The sequence below is a fragment of the Nicotiana sylvestris genome, chromosome 8 (genome assembly GCF_000393655.2).
Source record: "Nicotiana sylvestris chromosome 8, ASM39365v2, whole genome shotgun sequence".
NCBI lineage: Eukaryota > Viridiplantae > Streptophyta > Magnoliopsida > Solanales > Solanaceae > Nicotiana > Nicotiana sylvestris.
The window spans coordinates 6,841,061-6,855,273 of NC_091064.1; the positions used below are offsets into that span (position 1 = coordinate 6,841,061).

At 34.9% G+C, this 14,213-nt stretch overlaps 1 protein-coding gene and 1 long non-coding RNA gene across 2 annotated transcripts; both read right to left on the reverse strand.

Annotated features, from left to right (window-relative positions):
- Positions 1-654: 654 nt before the first annotated feature.
- On the reverse strand, positions 655-8,633 carry LOC104224337 (sodium/hydrogen exchanger 4). Its single transcript, XM_009775958.2, has 14 exons — positions 7,025-8,633; positions 5,378-5,496; positions 5,195-5,292; positions 4,594-4,653; positions 4,449-4,495; positions 4,167-4,361; positions 3,616-3,662; positions 3,425-3,491; positions 3,018-3,118; positions 2,813-2,914; positions 2,283-2,427; positions 2,146-2,208; positions 1,962-2,045; positions 655-1,366 (listed from the first exon to the last, which is right to left on the reverse strand). Exons 1-14 carry the CDS (start codon positions 7,181-7,183, stop codon positions 1,082-1,084), a joined length of 1,572 nt encoding a protein of 523 aa, XP_009774260.1. The 5' UTR covers positions 7,184-8,633; the 3' UTR covers positions 655-1,081.
- Positions 8,634-10,989: 2,356 nt separating this feature from the next.
- Positions 10,990-12,920, reverse strand: LOC138875476 (uncharacterized). The gene is made up of 3 exons (XR_011401671.1): positions 12,569-12,920; positions 12,349-12,421; positions 10,990-11,209 (listed from the first exon to the last, which is right to left on the reverse strand). It is a non-coding gene; the product is annotated as an uncharacterized lncRNA (long non-coding RNA).
- Between the last annotated feature and the right edge of the window lie 1,293 nt (positions 12,921-14,213).

Sequence of the window (14,213 nt, forward strand, 5' to 3'; positions counted from 1 at the left end):
GAACATATTTTAAACTTTATTAAGTTAATGGATGTATCATGATCTAATTCGATTATCAACTAAATATTACTTGGGTTTCTTACAATTTTGTTTGGTCACAAGAGCAAACACCAAATCAGAAAAAAAAAAAAAAATCTAATACAGAGAAAGTATGCCAAAATTGTGCCAAAAAAATTATAGTACATAACATACCAAACAAAGAAAATAGAATTCTTGGCATACTTTTTTTTTGTAAATCAATTTGCTGAAGCAATTAGATGGATCAATTTGGATATTGTCCAAGACGATTCATCATTTATTTTGTACAAATTTGGCTAGCTAAAATTCTAAAAAAATTCAAAAGCCACATGACTTAAATCTATCATGAGAAAAAATTTCATTTCCTTTATAACACATTTTCCCATATTATCAACAACAACAACAACAACAAAAAAAAAATCTATTATAGTCCTTTCTGATAAGCTTGACAACAATGAATATTAGATCTATTGTCAAACTTAAATTGCACGCCAAGAATGATGCAAATTTCAATGGACGCAAAAATACACGTGCTAGTCAAAAGCAGTAGGTACCTCGTAAAATTAATTGAGATACGCGGAAACTGACATTATTTTGCCTAGACATCACGATTATTAAAAAATTGAAAAATATCCATCACAAAAGAACAACTATGAACTTAATTTATTTTCTAAGAAACATGCACCATATAGAAACCTCCCTGTTGTACATGCTTGTACAAATTGTCACACAACAAACAATTATAAAGACAAGTTAATAAACATCTCCCCTAAGTTAGCTTTTATAAGGAGAGAAAATCCTCCTAAGTCAAACTTAAAATTTCTTCCCATGCAAATTTACCTTCCCTTTCTCCACTTCATGAAAAAGAGTTGAGAAAACAAGAGCTCCAAATTCCCAACTTAGATTAACTTGTCAAAATAAGTGCACACCTTGAGCATAGAACCTCATGTTAGGTGTTAGAATGTCAAATCGTCAATGAGGGTATCGTCCCTTACTGCGCCTCCATCGAACATTTTTAATACCGTCACTTCCTCAGCAAACGACTAGGCCGGCGGCTTAGCTTCTATCCCGACCCCGAGGACTCATTTCTACGCGCCCCACCAAATATTGGCCTCATGTAAGTGTCATCGAACCTCCTCCAATAGGAATGAATCGTATATACAGGTCTCTCAAACAGCATCGACAAACTATCTTTCGCGCGTAGAAGGTTAGTTGAGGCAGATTCTTCAAATGAAAGTAAAGGGAGCCTATCTTTTGAGATAGTAGGTTCTCTATCTATGCTACTCCTTGTATGGTCATGATGTGGAAGTAGATAGTTAATCAGTGGCTTTGTCAAGAAGCCAAAAACCTGCAATGGAAACAATGAATTCTTTCATATACTAAAAGCTAATAAAGGAAATAATAGATTTCAATCGCCACAAGTACCACGAGAGTGGCAAATTGACGAGTTGGGTCACATTGGACGAGTTAAAACTGTCAAATTAATAAATGGTTCCTAACCCGACCAACCCAAAATTTGCTCTGACGCAATATGAGTTGGCCCAAGATGAGTCAAATAACGGGTCATAACCTAACTCACCCAACATCACCCGACCCCTTTCCTTTTTCATTTTTCTTTTTGGGAAATGAGAAAAACTAATATATATTTCTTAAATGATTAGCTAAAGTACCTCCAAATTTACATATTTCGAGATCTCCCAATTCGATTTTGTATACTTGGGTTTGTGTTGCATTTTGACATGCTTCTACCCAATAGTTCAATGATGGTTTGTGTACTGACCCAAACCCATTTAAGCTTGGACGGATTGGGCGGGATATTGCGAGATGAGTTTGCTTTGCCACCTCTAAGGTCAACCACAAAATTCAAAAAAATAACCGTTCCAATAGATTTTTCCATATCAGAAGTTGATGTTCTTTCTCTTATCCGATTGGCATAAACTTACAAGTGTACTGAAGAGCACAACGATTACTGTAGTGGTAACCATTACGGCATGCACTGGATCAACTGTAACACCAGAATAAGTGAACTGCATCAAAAGTTTATAGGTTCAAAATAAATCAGACATATTCGAAGATACTCGTTCCACTTCATTATCAAAACTAAGACGCGTATGTATGCTAAAGTACCTGCTTGAATGCCAAGGCAATAGAGACAGCGCCTCTCATAAGACCAGCCCACCAAATTACTATCTGATAACAAATAGCACACAACATAAGGGCGTTATCCACAACATGATTATTTCGACAAATAACTAGAATGTGACCTGATGTTTGAACGTTATTGAGGGCGCTCTTGTAGCATTTCGGTTCATGAAATTGGAAAGAGCAGAGAGAGGGAACACAAAAGCAGCACGCCCGACAGCTATCAACATGAGCACGGTGCCATATATTCCCATTGAAGTCCAAACACTGCGGACACGAATAAGTAGTAGTGAAACATTCAGAAACGAACCCAAGTATACTTTAGCATGATTGATGTACCATATATACATACAACTGATACGAAGGAAGACAAAAGGAATGCTAGCCAACGTCTCTGCTCAAGTACCAAGTTGATAATCCACTCACTTTCTAGATACATTTTTATGTCTTTATTGGTTGTCCCAATAAATTGAAGGTAACTAGAAGTTACGCATTAGCGAAATAGCTACTAGATGCAAACATTGTAAACGAGTTGATAAAAAGAGCTTTTCACACTTTCAAAGATGCTGCAACCCAAGTTCAAAGATGAATTGACAACTCCAATACACATGTATATTAGCTGAATGACTTACACATTGAGTGGATATCTCACCTCTGTTTGCTCATTTTCCACTTCTCAATGTCCAGTGCGTCCATCCCCACGTATAAAAATATGAACGTTTCGGCGATGAAAGACATAGCTTCAAATGCATGCCTGGGGTCCAAAGTATCCATCATCTCAGTACATAATCATACTTTTACTTTCACGATAACTCGATACTGTAAAAAATATATATATGACACCTTTTCATGCATACCTCGTAGTGATTCTTGAACTATCAGTCACATTATGCCATGCATAGTGAGACATCAAAATTCCGGAAAAGAAGACGGTCAAAATCCCACTGAGGCTGCAAAGCTTTAAACAACATAATCACTTTGTAACTACTATGAGAAAACTTATAAAATGTGAATTTTGTATGGGAACTGAAAATATGAAAATAAACATGCAAAGGACAGATCAGCGGCTCCTAGAAGTTCTGCTTAGCTCGCAAAGATTGAAAAGATACCATGACTAAGATCATACCTTACTAGCAAACAAGCTTATCGAAATCAATTTATCAGTAGAGTATCTAGATGATCGCAAAAAAAAGGGGGGTTGTGGGGTGGGGTGGGGTGGGGTGGGGTGGGGGGCTGAAAAATGGAGTACAAGAAATTGCTATACCTCAGCCAACATGTAGGACAAATATGCCATCAGAAGCATGAGAGCTATTTCACGAACGGAAGAATGCCTGCAAAGATATAAACAGCTAAGTCCAGATTTTGCATAACCACTAGTGCTCATTTTCATGTAGAATTTATAAGATGACGTAGATTCCAATGTATGCATACCGAAACACCAAACGCAAATTTTACCTCCCAAAGTATAAGCCCTTCAGAATGTACGATGTTAGAAGTCCAGCCTGCAAGAAGAATTGGACATACTCGGTAAGGCTCGTGTTCCAAGGAGCGAGACACATTTTCAGATAAAGAACTATGCATTTGAGTGGATAAACTTACTAAAGGATTCATTACTCAAGAGTAAAAATAACATGTGAAAGACATCAATCATCAACCAAAATAATATAGTATTTGATTTTCATTATCCCCAGAGAAACACAAAAAGTTTGTTAATCTTGAAACTGAGCTCAATCTTATGCGTGATGAAATGGGTATCTTAATAGTGAATTTGTAGTATATTTGCTTAGACGACAATAATTCATCAATTACACCATCCTGTATTTTAAACGCAACGTAAACAGTCTTTTCATTTTTTCCAAGTCTTGCCATGGAAAGGTATGGCTTTCCTCTCATCAATAGACAGAAAGGACAAGAGTATGTTTCGAGTACTAAATCCGTATTCAATAGGCAATAGTTAGTCCCTTTTTCTACCACTTAGTACGGGATTAAAAGAGTTTAAAACTGACAGCAACTCCAAGAGCAGTGCTTGTGGAGAAGAGGTACAGAAAATCTAGAAAGATATGGACAGCCGACCAGCCGTTGAATCTATCAACATCAAGCTTTTGCACTGCATTAAAGAGAACAACTGATGTAGCATCATTTACTACTCCTTCCCCAAAGACAAGGCTGTATAGTAACGGAGTCTCGTCTTGATGAAGAACCTACACATGAATTTTGCAGCAACACAGATATAATTAGCTGACTTCAATGAAACAGGACAAATGGCCTCAAATGCCATTATTACTGACCTGCAACGTACAAACAGTATCCGTCGACGAAAATATTGCTCCAATACCTTTACCATACCAGTTATACATGTTAATATCTCAGTTAAATAGCTGATATCAATAATGAAAAGGAAACGTGGAAATTCAACTAGAAAAAGGACCAAACCAAGGTAGTCGCGAACACTCAATCCGTCGAAATTTAACTTGGGAAACAGCCACCAGCTACCTATACCAATAGAAGATGAAAGTAAATTAAAGAACTAGATAAATGACAAACAAGAAATTGTGATATTATTTTTAGCATCTAAGGGTATAGCCTAGTGGTCAATGAATTGATGGAGAACTATGACGTCTCAGACTCAAATCCCAATGGACAAAAACACAGGAAACAAAAACACTAGATTATTTCTTTCCAGTTGTCTAAGTCTTGGGGGGCAGAATTACCCAGTACCTGTGCTGGTGAGAAGTTACAGGCACCCGGTGGAAGTTGAGGTGTGGACAAGCTCAAAAGCGGAGTCAGAATTTGAATTTTATGGATTCAGAATTCTATTCCGTTTAAGTTATTGGATTATAAATTAATAATTTGTACATTTATAATGGAATTTTTAGAACAACTACAAGGGTTGGACCAAAGCTACTGAGTTCGGCCGAGCTCATATTTCGAGTGCTAGCTCCGCCCCAGGACAGGACAAGCTAGCCCATACACCGCCTTTATAAGAAAAAATTAGATAAATGACAAAATCAGTAGCCTAGGAATGACAGATTACCAGCTGTGATAATACTTGATGATATGAAAACCCCAATGACTCCGAACGACATAATAGTTAAGAAGTTGTGGAAAAACTGCTTCTTCTTCACCTGGAATCTGGATAAGATATGAACAGACAACATATTTTAAAAAGTAAAATGCTTGAGATTTATGGAAATATAATTTAACAAAAGCTTCTTACCCTGCATTAAATATTATTGGTGGAAGTAGATAAATGAAGAACACCTCTTCATTAAATCTAAGTATGTGAGAATTTTTTCCTTTGCTTATGAAAAGTATTATTGTCCCTGATATGCAACCCTATGCACCAGAGGAGAAGATTGTTATATCAAATATAAAATAACTCTGAGATACTACAAAAAGAAGTGTTGCAGTTTTTTACTATGTATGATTCTGTTTGCCTCAAAATTTTCATGCTATTTTTGTTGGCTTAGCTGCTATAAGAGGAGAATGAGTACCACCTCTACTCTACCAAAATGATGTAAATGAACCACCATTTGGTATTGACACCTAGTTGAATATGACTAAGGAGTATTCTCTCCATGCCAATAACACTAGTTCACTAACATTATTGCTAAACTCAAATATTCTTTTTAAAGATGCAAATACCACCGGGTCGAGATGACACATAACCCAACCCGCTAGGCGAACCAACCTAACATAAAATACAACCAAAACTGAAGATCATCAAATAAATAATGAAATAAAAATGCAAAATTTAATGCAAACTGCACAGAACCTCAACTATTCCACGGGCTACATCCTATACTATCTCCCACCAGCAAAGGAATCGCGTAATATTGTCAATCAAAAATTAGGCAAAGGGGAAGAAATCACCTAAGACTCACTCCCATAGTCTCCATGGAGTGCCATTCACTAGAGTATCATTCACTCCATTGAACTGCTAAACTAAACATAGAGTTTAAGAAAGAAAGACAAACTTTTGAAACTTGCTATCTTAAACATGAGTACATGACCATAATATTAAGCGTGTCATTAAAAATGAGAACTTTAAGTTACATTATATCCAAATTTAGAAACTTGTTCGAACTGACTAAAAAGGAAATAGATCACACAAATTGAAACGGAAAGAGTAATGAGGCAGGACAACCCGATGCACAAAACATCGGGCATTCACGTAGCGGCTGGGGAAGGCCGCACCCAAAGGGGTGTGATGTAGATAATTATAAGATGCAGTGGTTGTTTCCACAGCTCGAACTCGTGACTTATAGGTTAGAGATAATTTTACCGTTGCTTGACGGCTCACCTTGAGCCAAAGTTATTTGACTATTCAAATCTTAAATGTGAGATGTTCTCCGTTCAAAGTAAAATTTCAAACTACCACTCGAATATAATCTTAAACTTTGTATCCGAATTTAGAAACTTTTTGGAACTGACTAAAAAAGAAATAGATACATAAATTAGAACAGAAAGGGTAATAGGACGTGACAACCCGCAGATAAAGCATCCCACGTTCACACAGGGTCTGAAAAAGAGTCGCCGCACCAGGAGTGTGATATTCACTCAGGGTCGGAAAAAGAGTCGCACCAGGAGTGTGATGCAGACAACCTACTGTGTTGGTGGTTGATTCCACGGCGTGATTTGTAGGTCACACGAAGATAATTTTACTGTTGCTCCACGACACCACTCCCTTCAGCCAAATTTATTTAACTATTCAAATCTTAAATGTGAGATGTTCTCCGTTCAAAGTACAATTTCAAACTACCACTCGAATATAAATCAAATTAATATCTTAAACACTGTATCCAAATTATATGTCCAATAATATAATATAATATAAAATGAAGGAAGAGGAAGAAGAATGTACAATGATAATGGCGGTGATGGACTCATTAACCCAACGATTTTCTTCAAGTAAATGACCAATCACTAAACATAGGCACAAAATCGCCACAAAAACTGTCATTGGAACAACTTGCTCATGGCTGCTATTCCCAATATCCATCACATAATCAAACAGTGCCATTTTCCCCAACTTTAATTTGGTTTTTCTCTTTCCCTTTAATTACACAATATTATTGCATGTTAAAAGAAGATATATATAATTGCTTCTGCTGCTGAAGAAACTAAAGAGTGAGAACAAATTTGCGGTGCTCACCGGAAAAGTTGACACGTAGCAATAGGACGAAATATCATGCACAACTACACAAGTGTCAAACTTTTATTTTCCTTTGTTGTACTTTTATTAATAATGCAAAAATACAATTTGTTCTTTTCTTCTAAAAATTGTTATTGATAAGCTCCCAAAGGTAAAATTTTATCCGTATTTAGTATTTATACTAAATTATAATTCATAACATAACGCATGTGCTTCAAATATATTAGTATTTTTATATATTTGGTAATTAAAATTTATTTTAATAGAATTTGAATTTATGACGTATGCCTACCACTTAATTTATGTCTTACCAAATCATAACATAACGCATATCCTTCATATATATTAGCACTTTCAATATATTTGGTAACTACATCTTATTTTAATAGAGTCAAACCCTTAGAAATAGTCTGGTTGGAATCGAAATTAATTATTCTGAAATTAGTTATCTTAAAGTTAATTATTTTATATTTTTACGAAGATAAAAAATATTATAATTTCAGTATAATTAATACGAAATTAATTATACCATAATTTTCTCACAACAAAATGTGCGTGGGATAAATTTTTTAAAATTTAGTCCTGAATTAATTATACTTATCCTTAATACCAAACGAGCCTCAGACCGCCTACTTAAACCCTACTCCATTTTCACCCTGGAGCAGCTTCTTCCGTTGCCTTGCGTCACGCGCGCCACCTCTCAACCGCCGCAGCGGCCGCCGCTGCTTGGTCAACTTCCACCATCTCTATCTCCGAAGCAAAATCAAAGCTCACAGCCGAGCACGACCCTGACAAAGCCCTAGAGATTTACTCCCCCGTTTCCGACTGTTACATTTCCCCTTTGCCCTCCCGGCTCCCGTTATGCTCACGAATACACAGTCAAGCGCCTCGCTAAATCCCACCGTTTCTCCGACATTGAAAGTTTCCTCGAATCTCACAAGAATAGCTCACAAATTACTCAAGAGCCTTATCTTTCATCCATAATTCGTTCGTATGGAGTCGCCGGAATGTTCGATCACGCGCTTAATATTTATCATGAGATGGATGATTTAGGAACCCCAGATCAAGATCAGCAATTTCCATCAATGTGCTTTTATCAGCTTGTTTGCAGTCGAAACAGTATGATCGTGTCCCCCAGCTGTTTGATGAAATTCCTGTAAACTATGGATTTTTACCTGATAAAGTCTCATATGGTATATTAATTAGGTCGTATTGTGAAAATGGATCGCCAGAAATGGCACTGGAAAGAGTTAAGGAGATGGAAAAGAAAGACGTTGAGATTATTGCTGTTACTTTCACTACTATATTGCACTCGTTAAAAATATATATTTCAACTCCAGTGTTTTATAAAGCATGAATTAATAATAACAAAACTAGTAAATATATTATTTTTCCTAATACATTATACCAAACGAAGCGTAGTTAGCCTTTTATTAGGATTACAATAATCATATAGGTCAAATAGCCTGTGTGGCTAAGCTTTTCCGAGTTGAAAAACACTTTTTTTCAAAAAGATTGCTTTTTTTTCAAAGTTGAAGCGTTTGGTCAAGCTTTTAAAAGAAAAAAAGTATTTTCGAGGAGAAGCGGAAGCAGTTTTAAAGAAATAGAAAAAAATAGAAGTATTTTTTTGATAATCATTTTTGAGAAAAATACGCTTAGAAACACTTTTTGAAAGCTTGGTCAAATACAAATTTCTACTTAAAAGTGTTTTTCAAATTTATTAGCTAAACACAAACTGTTTTTCGCCAAAAGTACTTTAGAAAAAAACACTTCTAAAAATAAATTAATTTTTCCAGCTTGGCTAAACAAGCTATAAGTGTACTTCTTCCTTATCATGCTAAGGGTTGAGGTAAAGAGTATATTTTTCCTCCATTAAGCAATTATAACTACACATTTTATTTTATCTACGGATGCAATTACTTTTTCTGTTGATACAATATAATCGTATTGAAGTGATAAAGGGCAACCCGGTGTACTAAGTTTTCTCTATGTACGGAGTTTGGGGAAGGGTCGGACCACAAGGATCTATTATACGCAGTCTTACCCTGCATTTCTACAAGAGTATTTAAAAGAAATGATCAAAAATTTAATTTGAGGAGAAAACACCACATTAACGTTTAAATTAATTTTCAAAGGTCGATGAAAAAGAGGCAATCGTTGATAACAAAGGCCATCAACAATCATTTACAACAACAAATTCAATCTAATCATATAGATGAAGTGAAGTGGGTAGTGTGTATGCATACATTACCGCTACCTTGAAAAGGTAGAGAAGCTGTTTTCGGTAAACCTTCAACTCAAGAAAAGAAAGAAAGAAAAACAATAACAATAACAAGATAGTAAAAAAATCAAAGTGAAAGAAACAATATGTACTAATAAAAATCTAAGAATACTAATACAACTAGTAGAGGGGAAAGAGAAATGCTCGACTACCTATTAATTTTTTACTCTAATTCTTGATCTCAACAATCTTTTCTTTTTTCTTTTTATTTTCCTAAATGTTGGAGATTCAGCTATTTGCCAGTGGAAGACTTTATTAATGTTTTCATTCTTTTTTAGTTTCAAACTCTTTATTATTCCGGGAACAAAGTTTATTTCCTTTTTCCTTTTTTTATATTTTTTATTTTTTGGGTATAAGATCTTTTTTCTTCTCAAAATGCTAATGCATAACAGTGGGTCATCCAAAAAAAAAAAAATTCACTTTACAGTAATGTGACTGTAAAGTGACATTACTGGAGAACAGTTCACAAGCAAAGAGCCAATATGACTTTCTCTAGGTGAGAGGGACAGGAGAACAGTTCACAAAATGCATGGTCGTTAAACTCAAAGTGTAAAGTGTAAGTGAAGAAAATAAAAGAGATTGAATTATAGCCTGTTTGGCTAAGTTTTTTTTTGGCCAAAAGTGCTTCTTTTTTTTTGCCAAAAGCATTTTTGACCAAAAATTGAGGTGTTTGGTCAAGCTTTTGGAAGGAAAAAGTGTTTTTGAGGAGAAGCAGAAATAGTTTTGGAGAAGCAGAAAGAAGTAGCTTCTCTCCAAAAGCACTTTTGAAAAAAATACATTTAGAAGCAATTTTTTTAAAGCTCGGTCAAACACTAATTGCTGCTCAAAAGTGCTTTTCAAACTAATTAGTCAAACACAATCTGTTTCTCACCAAAAGTACTTATGAAAAAAACACTTCTCAAAATAAGCTGATTTTTGCAGCTTGGCCAAACGGGCTATATTAGTCTAGTCTATATCCACGGCTGGTGCAACTCTCGTACGGACACCTCACTACTACTTTCATTGAAAAGACACAGTAGGCAGCTCCACTAGCCCCAATTTTAGGTCTAAAAACTCAAACATAGTGAAAATTTTCATCCTTCATCACTCTTCATTATGAAGCTCTACTGATGCAAAGAACAACAAAGTTAGAGATCAATTTGTTGAGAACATGTTCTTCTGCAATAATACAATTATACTTTTTCTACCTCTGGATCAGATATGCATTCTATGATGTTTTTTCTATGTTGATGCACTACTTTTGGTGGATCCTATACGCACCAAACAACATTTGCGAAGCATCAGAGTACCATAGTTTTTTCGTGACAAATTAAAGGGTAGTTCGGTGCACTAAGCTCCCGCTATGCGCGGGGTCCATTAACCCCTAGGCCCTAGCCCCAAATTGAATGACTAATTTCAAAGCATTCCTCAATCTGTATCACCACTGCTTCTTCATATACATGTTGGTACACATACGAAAGGAAGAAACTATTTAAAGAGAATATTCATTGTTCATGTCCACATAACAGCAAACAAGTTACTGTTCTTAAATATTAAATGCCAAAACACCACACATTCTCTAGTAACAATATTAAGAACAAACTTGTGAAGCTCATAAACTTCACCACATCTGCCTGTAAAACAAAACCACCAAAAGAGTAGGAACTTTGTTAGAACATTGGTAAATTGTTCAAGAGCTTGAACCAAATTTTAAGAACTAATACAATGACTGAAACAAAAACAGATAATCCCACCTCAATAACATATTTGTGGTCCTAATTCAACCAAGCAAAAGAGCACATACAGAAAAGCAGAAATGAGATCATGTTTCATGTATTAGACAAGAAATCCAAGAGAGAACGCGCATCAAATTTTGAATAAGACATACAAAATTAAGATCGTAATTCAGGTTAATCTAAAAACATACATATCCTAACCAGATCATATAAATCAGCTCGGTATGACATTCAAGTATTTTATGTGAGCTGATATATAATCAAATTAAGCTTCAGCTCGATAAACAATAAGAGATCCAGGTAGAACAAGCTGACGGAGATGACTTCGTCGTGATGTGGATATACCTTTGTTGACAAAACCAGTGGTCACTCTCTACGTGCCCACATTCACTACATGCCCACATTCAGAGATCGCTCATTAGACTAACAACAAAATAGACGCTTGAGTTATTTGTCTTCTACATCCACCAGTTTGTAGGCTCACTGTAGTACCCTTTCCTTACCTTTAAATCTCATTTTTTCTCTTCAATTCTTTCCTTAATCGATCCAATTCACAATCAAATGGTTCTGAGAGGTAACCAGAACTTCATACGCACAAAATATGTAAATAAATGAATGATTGAATATATACAACGGATGGCTCAAAAAAGGTTTAGGAGAAAGGGAAAATTAAGTGAAGGTTGAGTTCTGTGTATGCAAATTCAAGTAGTATATCATTCTGAAGACTTGACAACTAAAAATGATGGTATGAAAAATATCAACGGCCAGTTTATCTTGTATAAACAATTGAAGAATTATGACAACGGCACCAATAAAATTATCAACGTTCTTACAACTAAAATTCTTCAACCACATATATTGAAATATAACTGCATATGATTTTGTTACACCTTGAAACAACCATTTTTCAGACCGAATATATAGGTACTGGATTTGCATCGAATTTGTGACACTTAAAATAATGGAAATAGCTGAAATGCAGAGCGTAAGAAACAGTATGATCAAGGAGAAAAAAAATATTAAATAAGAAAGCTTACCGTTTGAAGAACTCGGAAGCATATCGAAACCCGTTATAGCTAATAAACCACAATAATACAAGCACCGGTGTATCTAAGATAGATTAAGAAAATCAAAATAGAATAAATCTGATCCGTTAAACACTCAGCAATTCGAGGAATCAAAAGGTGGACAAAATGAATAACAGAAATAGATAGAACAAAAAGGAGAATCAGATCTAAATGGAAAATGCAAGGATACTGAAGAGACAACGTTCCCACCAGTCAAGCATGAACAGACCAAAAGTGACATTGACAGATTCACTTTCCGCTGAACCCAATTCATCTCCTCTCTCAGCTCCGTTTTCTATACAGAGATTCAAACAAAATAATTGATGATTATTGGTTTTATATTTTTTTGGAGTCGGACTCAAGTTCACTGTAACGGTTGAATCTTCCTTCCTCCGCCATTTAAAACGTGTTACGCATCAATTTTTTTATTTTTTTTGGGTTTCCCAAGCCGCATTGGAGCGACTATATATATGGATTCGCGCCGCGTAAGGCCCATTCGGGGGAACCACTCCCTACTCATGGCTCGAACCCGAGATATCTCGTGAAAGATAGAGCACATCCTTTGGTGGCAACGCATATGATGTGGTACATCGTTTCAATTCTCCATTTTATCCTCCCAAAAAAAAGTTTTAAAAAAAAATATTAAACGAAAAGTTTTTTATATGTTTGAACTTAGCACATTCACCCAGTGTTGACGGTCTAAAATGTTTAATAATCATTTGAATGTTATATGGAATTAAAATAAATTAAACTATCTAAAAGATAACTTTTGACTTCATCAAATTAAACTTTATTAATTACTACTATTTTAATATCTTCTTTCATTGTTATATAAAATGAGATAAAAATTAAATGTTTTTGCTACACTCTGAACCTAACGCCTTGTCCAATAATAAGTAAAAAGTGAAAATAGAATGGACTAGCCAGTTTTCTGACTGACAATCGAAAAATAGCTAGCATTTGTAAAATCATTAAAAAATAGCAATACTGAAAGTTCCAGCATAATATGTTGAATTATGGAGTTCATATGTATTGTCACACTTCCTTTTTATGGGGAAAGTAGTTTTTCCAATTAAGTGACATCGAAAAGGGATTATTTATTTATTTAATAGAGTCGCCACTTAGAATAATTATTTACGGCGTCCCAAGTTGCTATTTATTTTAAATCCCAAATCAAGAAAAGTTTGACTCTATCAGTCTGCAAAACACAGAAGACCTAAATAGAGAATTCTGTTAACCCAGGAGAAGGTGTGAGACACTCCCGGATTTCGTGATTTTAGCACGGTCGCTTTACAATTACACGTGGCTTAATTATCTGAATATTACCTGTTTTATACCTATTGAGCACTTTAACTTTGACTGTTTTTAATTATGTAATTAAACTGCTTTTAGTATTTATGGAAGTATTTAAGACAAGTTACGATGTTGTACATTTGTTTTATACACTTCGCAAATTACGTCGCGTGAAACACACCCGCAATTTACGACATGTTCAATTTTATTAAGAAAGAGAAAACTACCATATATAGCCCCTCAAAATTATAATAGCCCATATTTTTTCCAACTTACATGAAATGGCCCTTTGGCCCAAACATATTACATTTAGTAGCCCGAAATATCTATTTGTATATTTTTTGTATAGTGACAGCCTACTTTGTATATTTTTTGAATAGTGACAGTCTATTTTGTATAATGACAGTCTATTTAGTATATAATTTGTATAGTGACAGTCTATTTTGTATATATTTTGTATAATGACAGTCTAGTATATATAAATTGTATAATGGCAGTCTATTTAGTATATTTTGTTTAGTGACAATATATTTTGTATATAA

Excerpts from the sequence above, each read along its gene's own strand:
- LOC104224337 (XM_009775958.2), bottom strand. The coding sequence starts at position 7,183 with ATGGCACTGTTTGATTATGTGATGGATATTGGGAATAGCAGCCATGAG. Across the intron at positions 5,497-7,024 it reads CCATCACCGCCATTATCATT|GGTTGCATATCAGGGACAAT; the intron begins GTACATTCTTCT and ends TCTGGTGCATAG. Across the intron at positions 2,046-2,145 it reads TTGCCTTGGCATTCAAGCAG|TTCACTTATTCTGGTGTTAC; the intron begins GTACTTTAGCAT and ends CTTTTGATGCAG.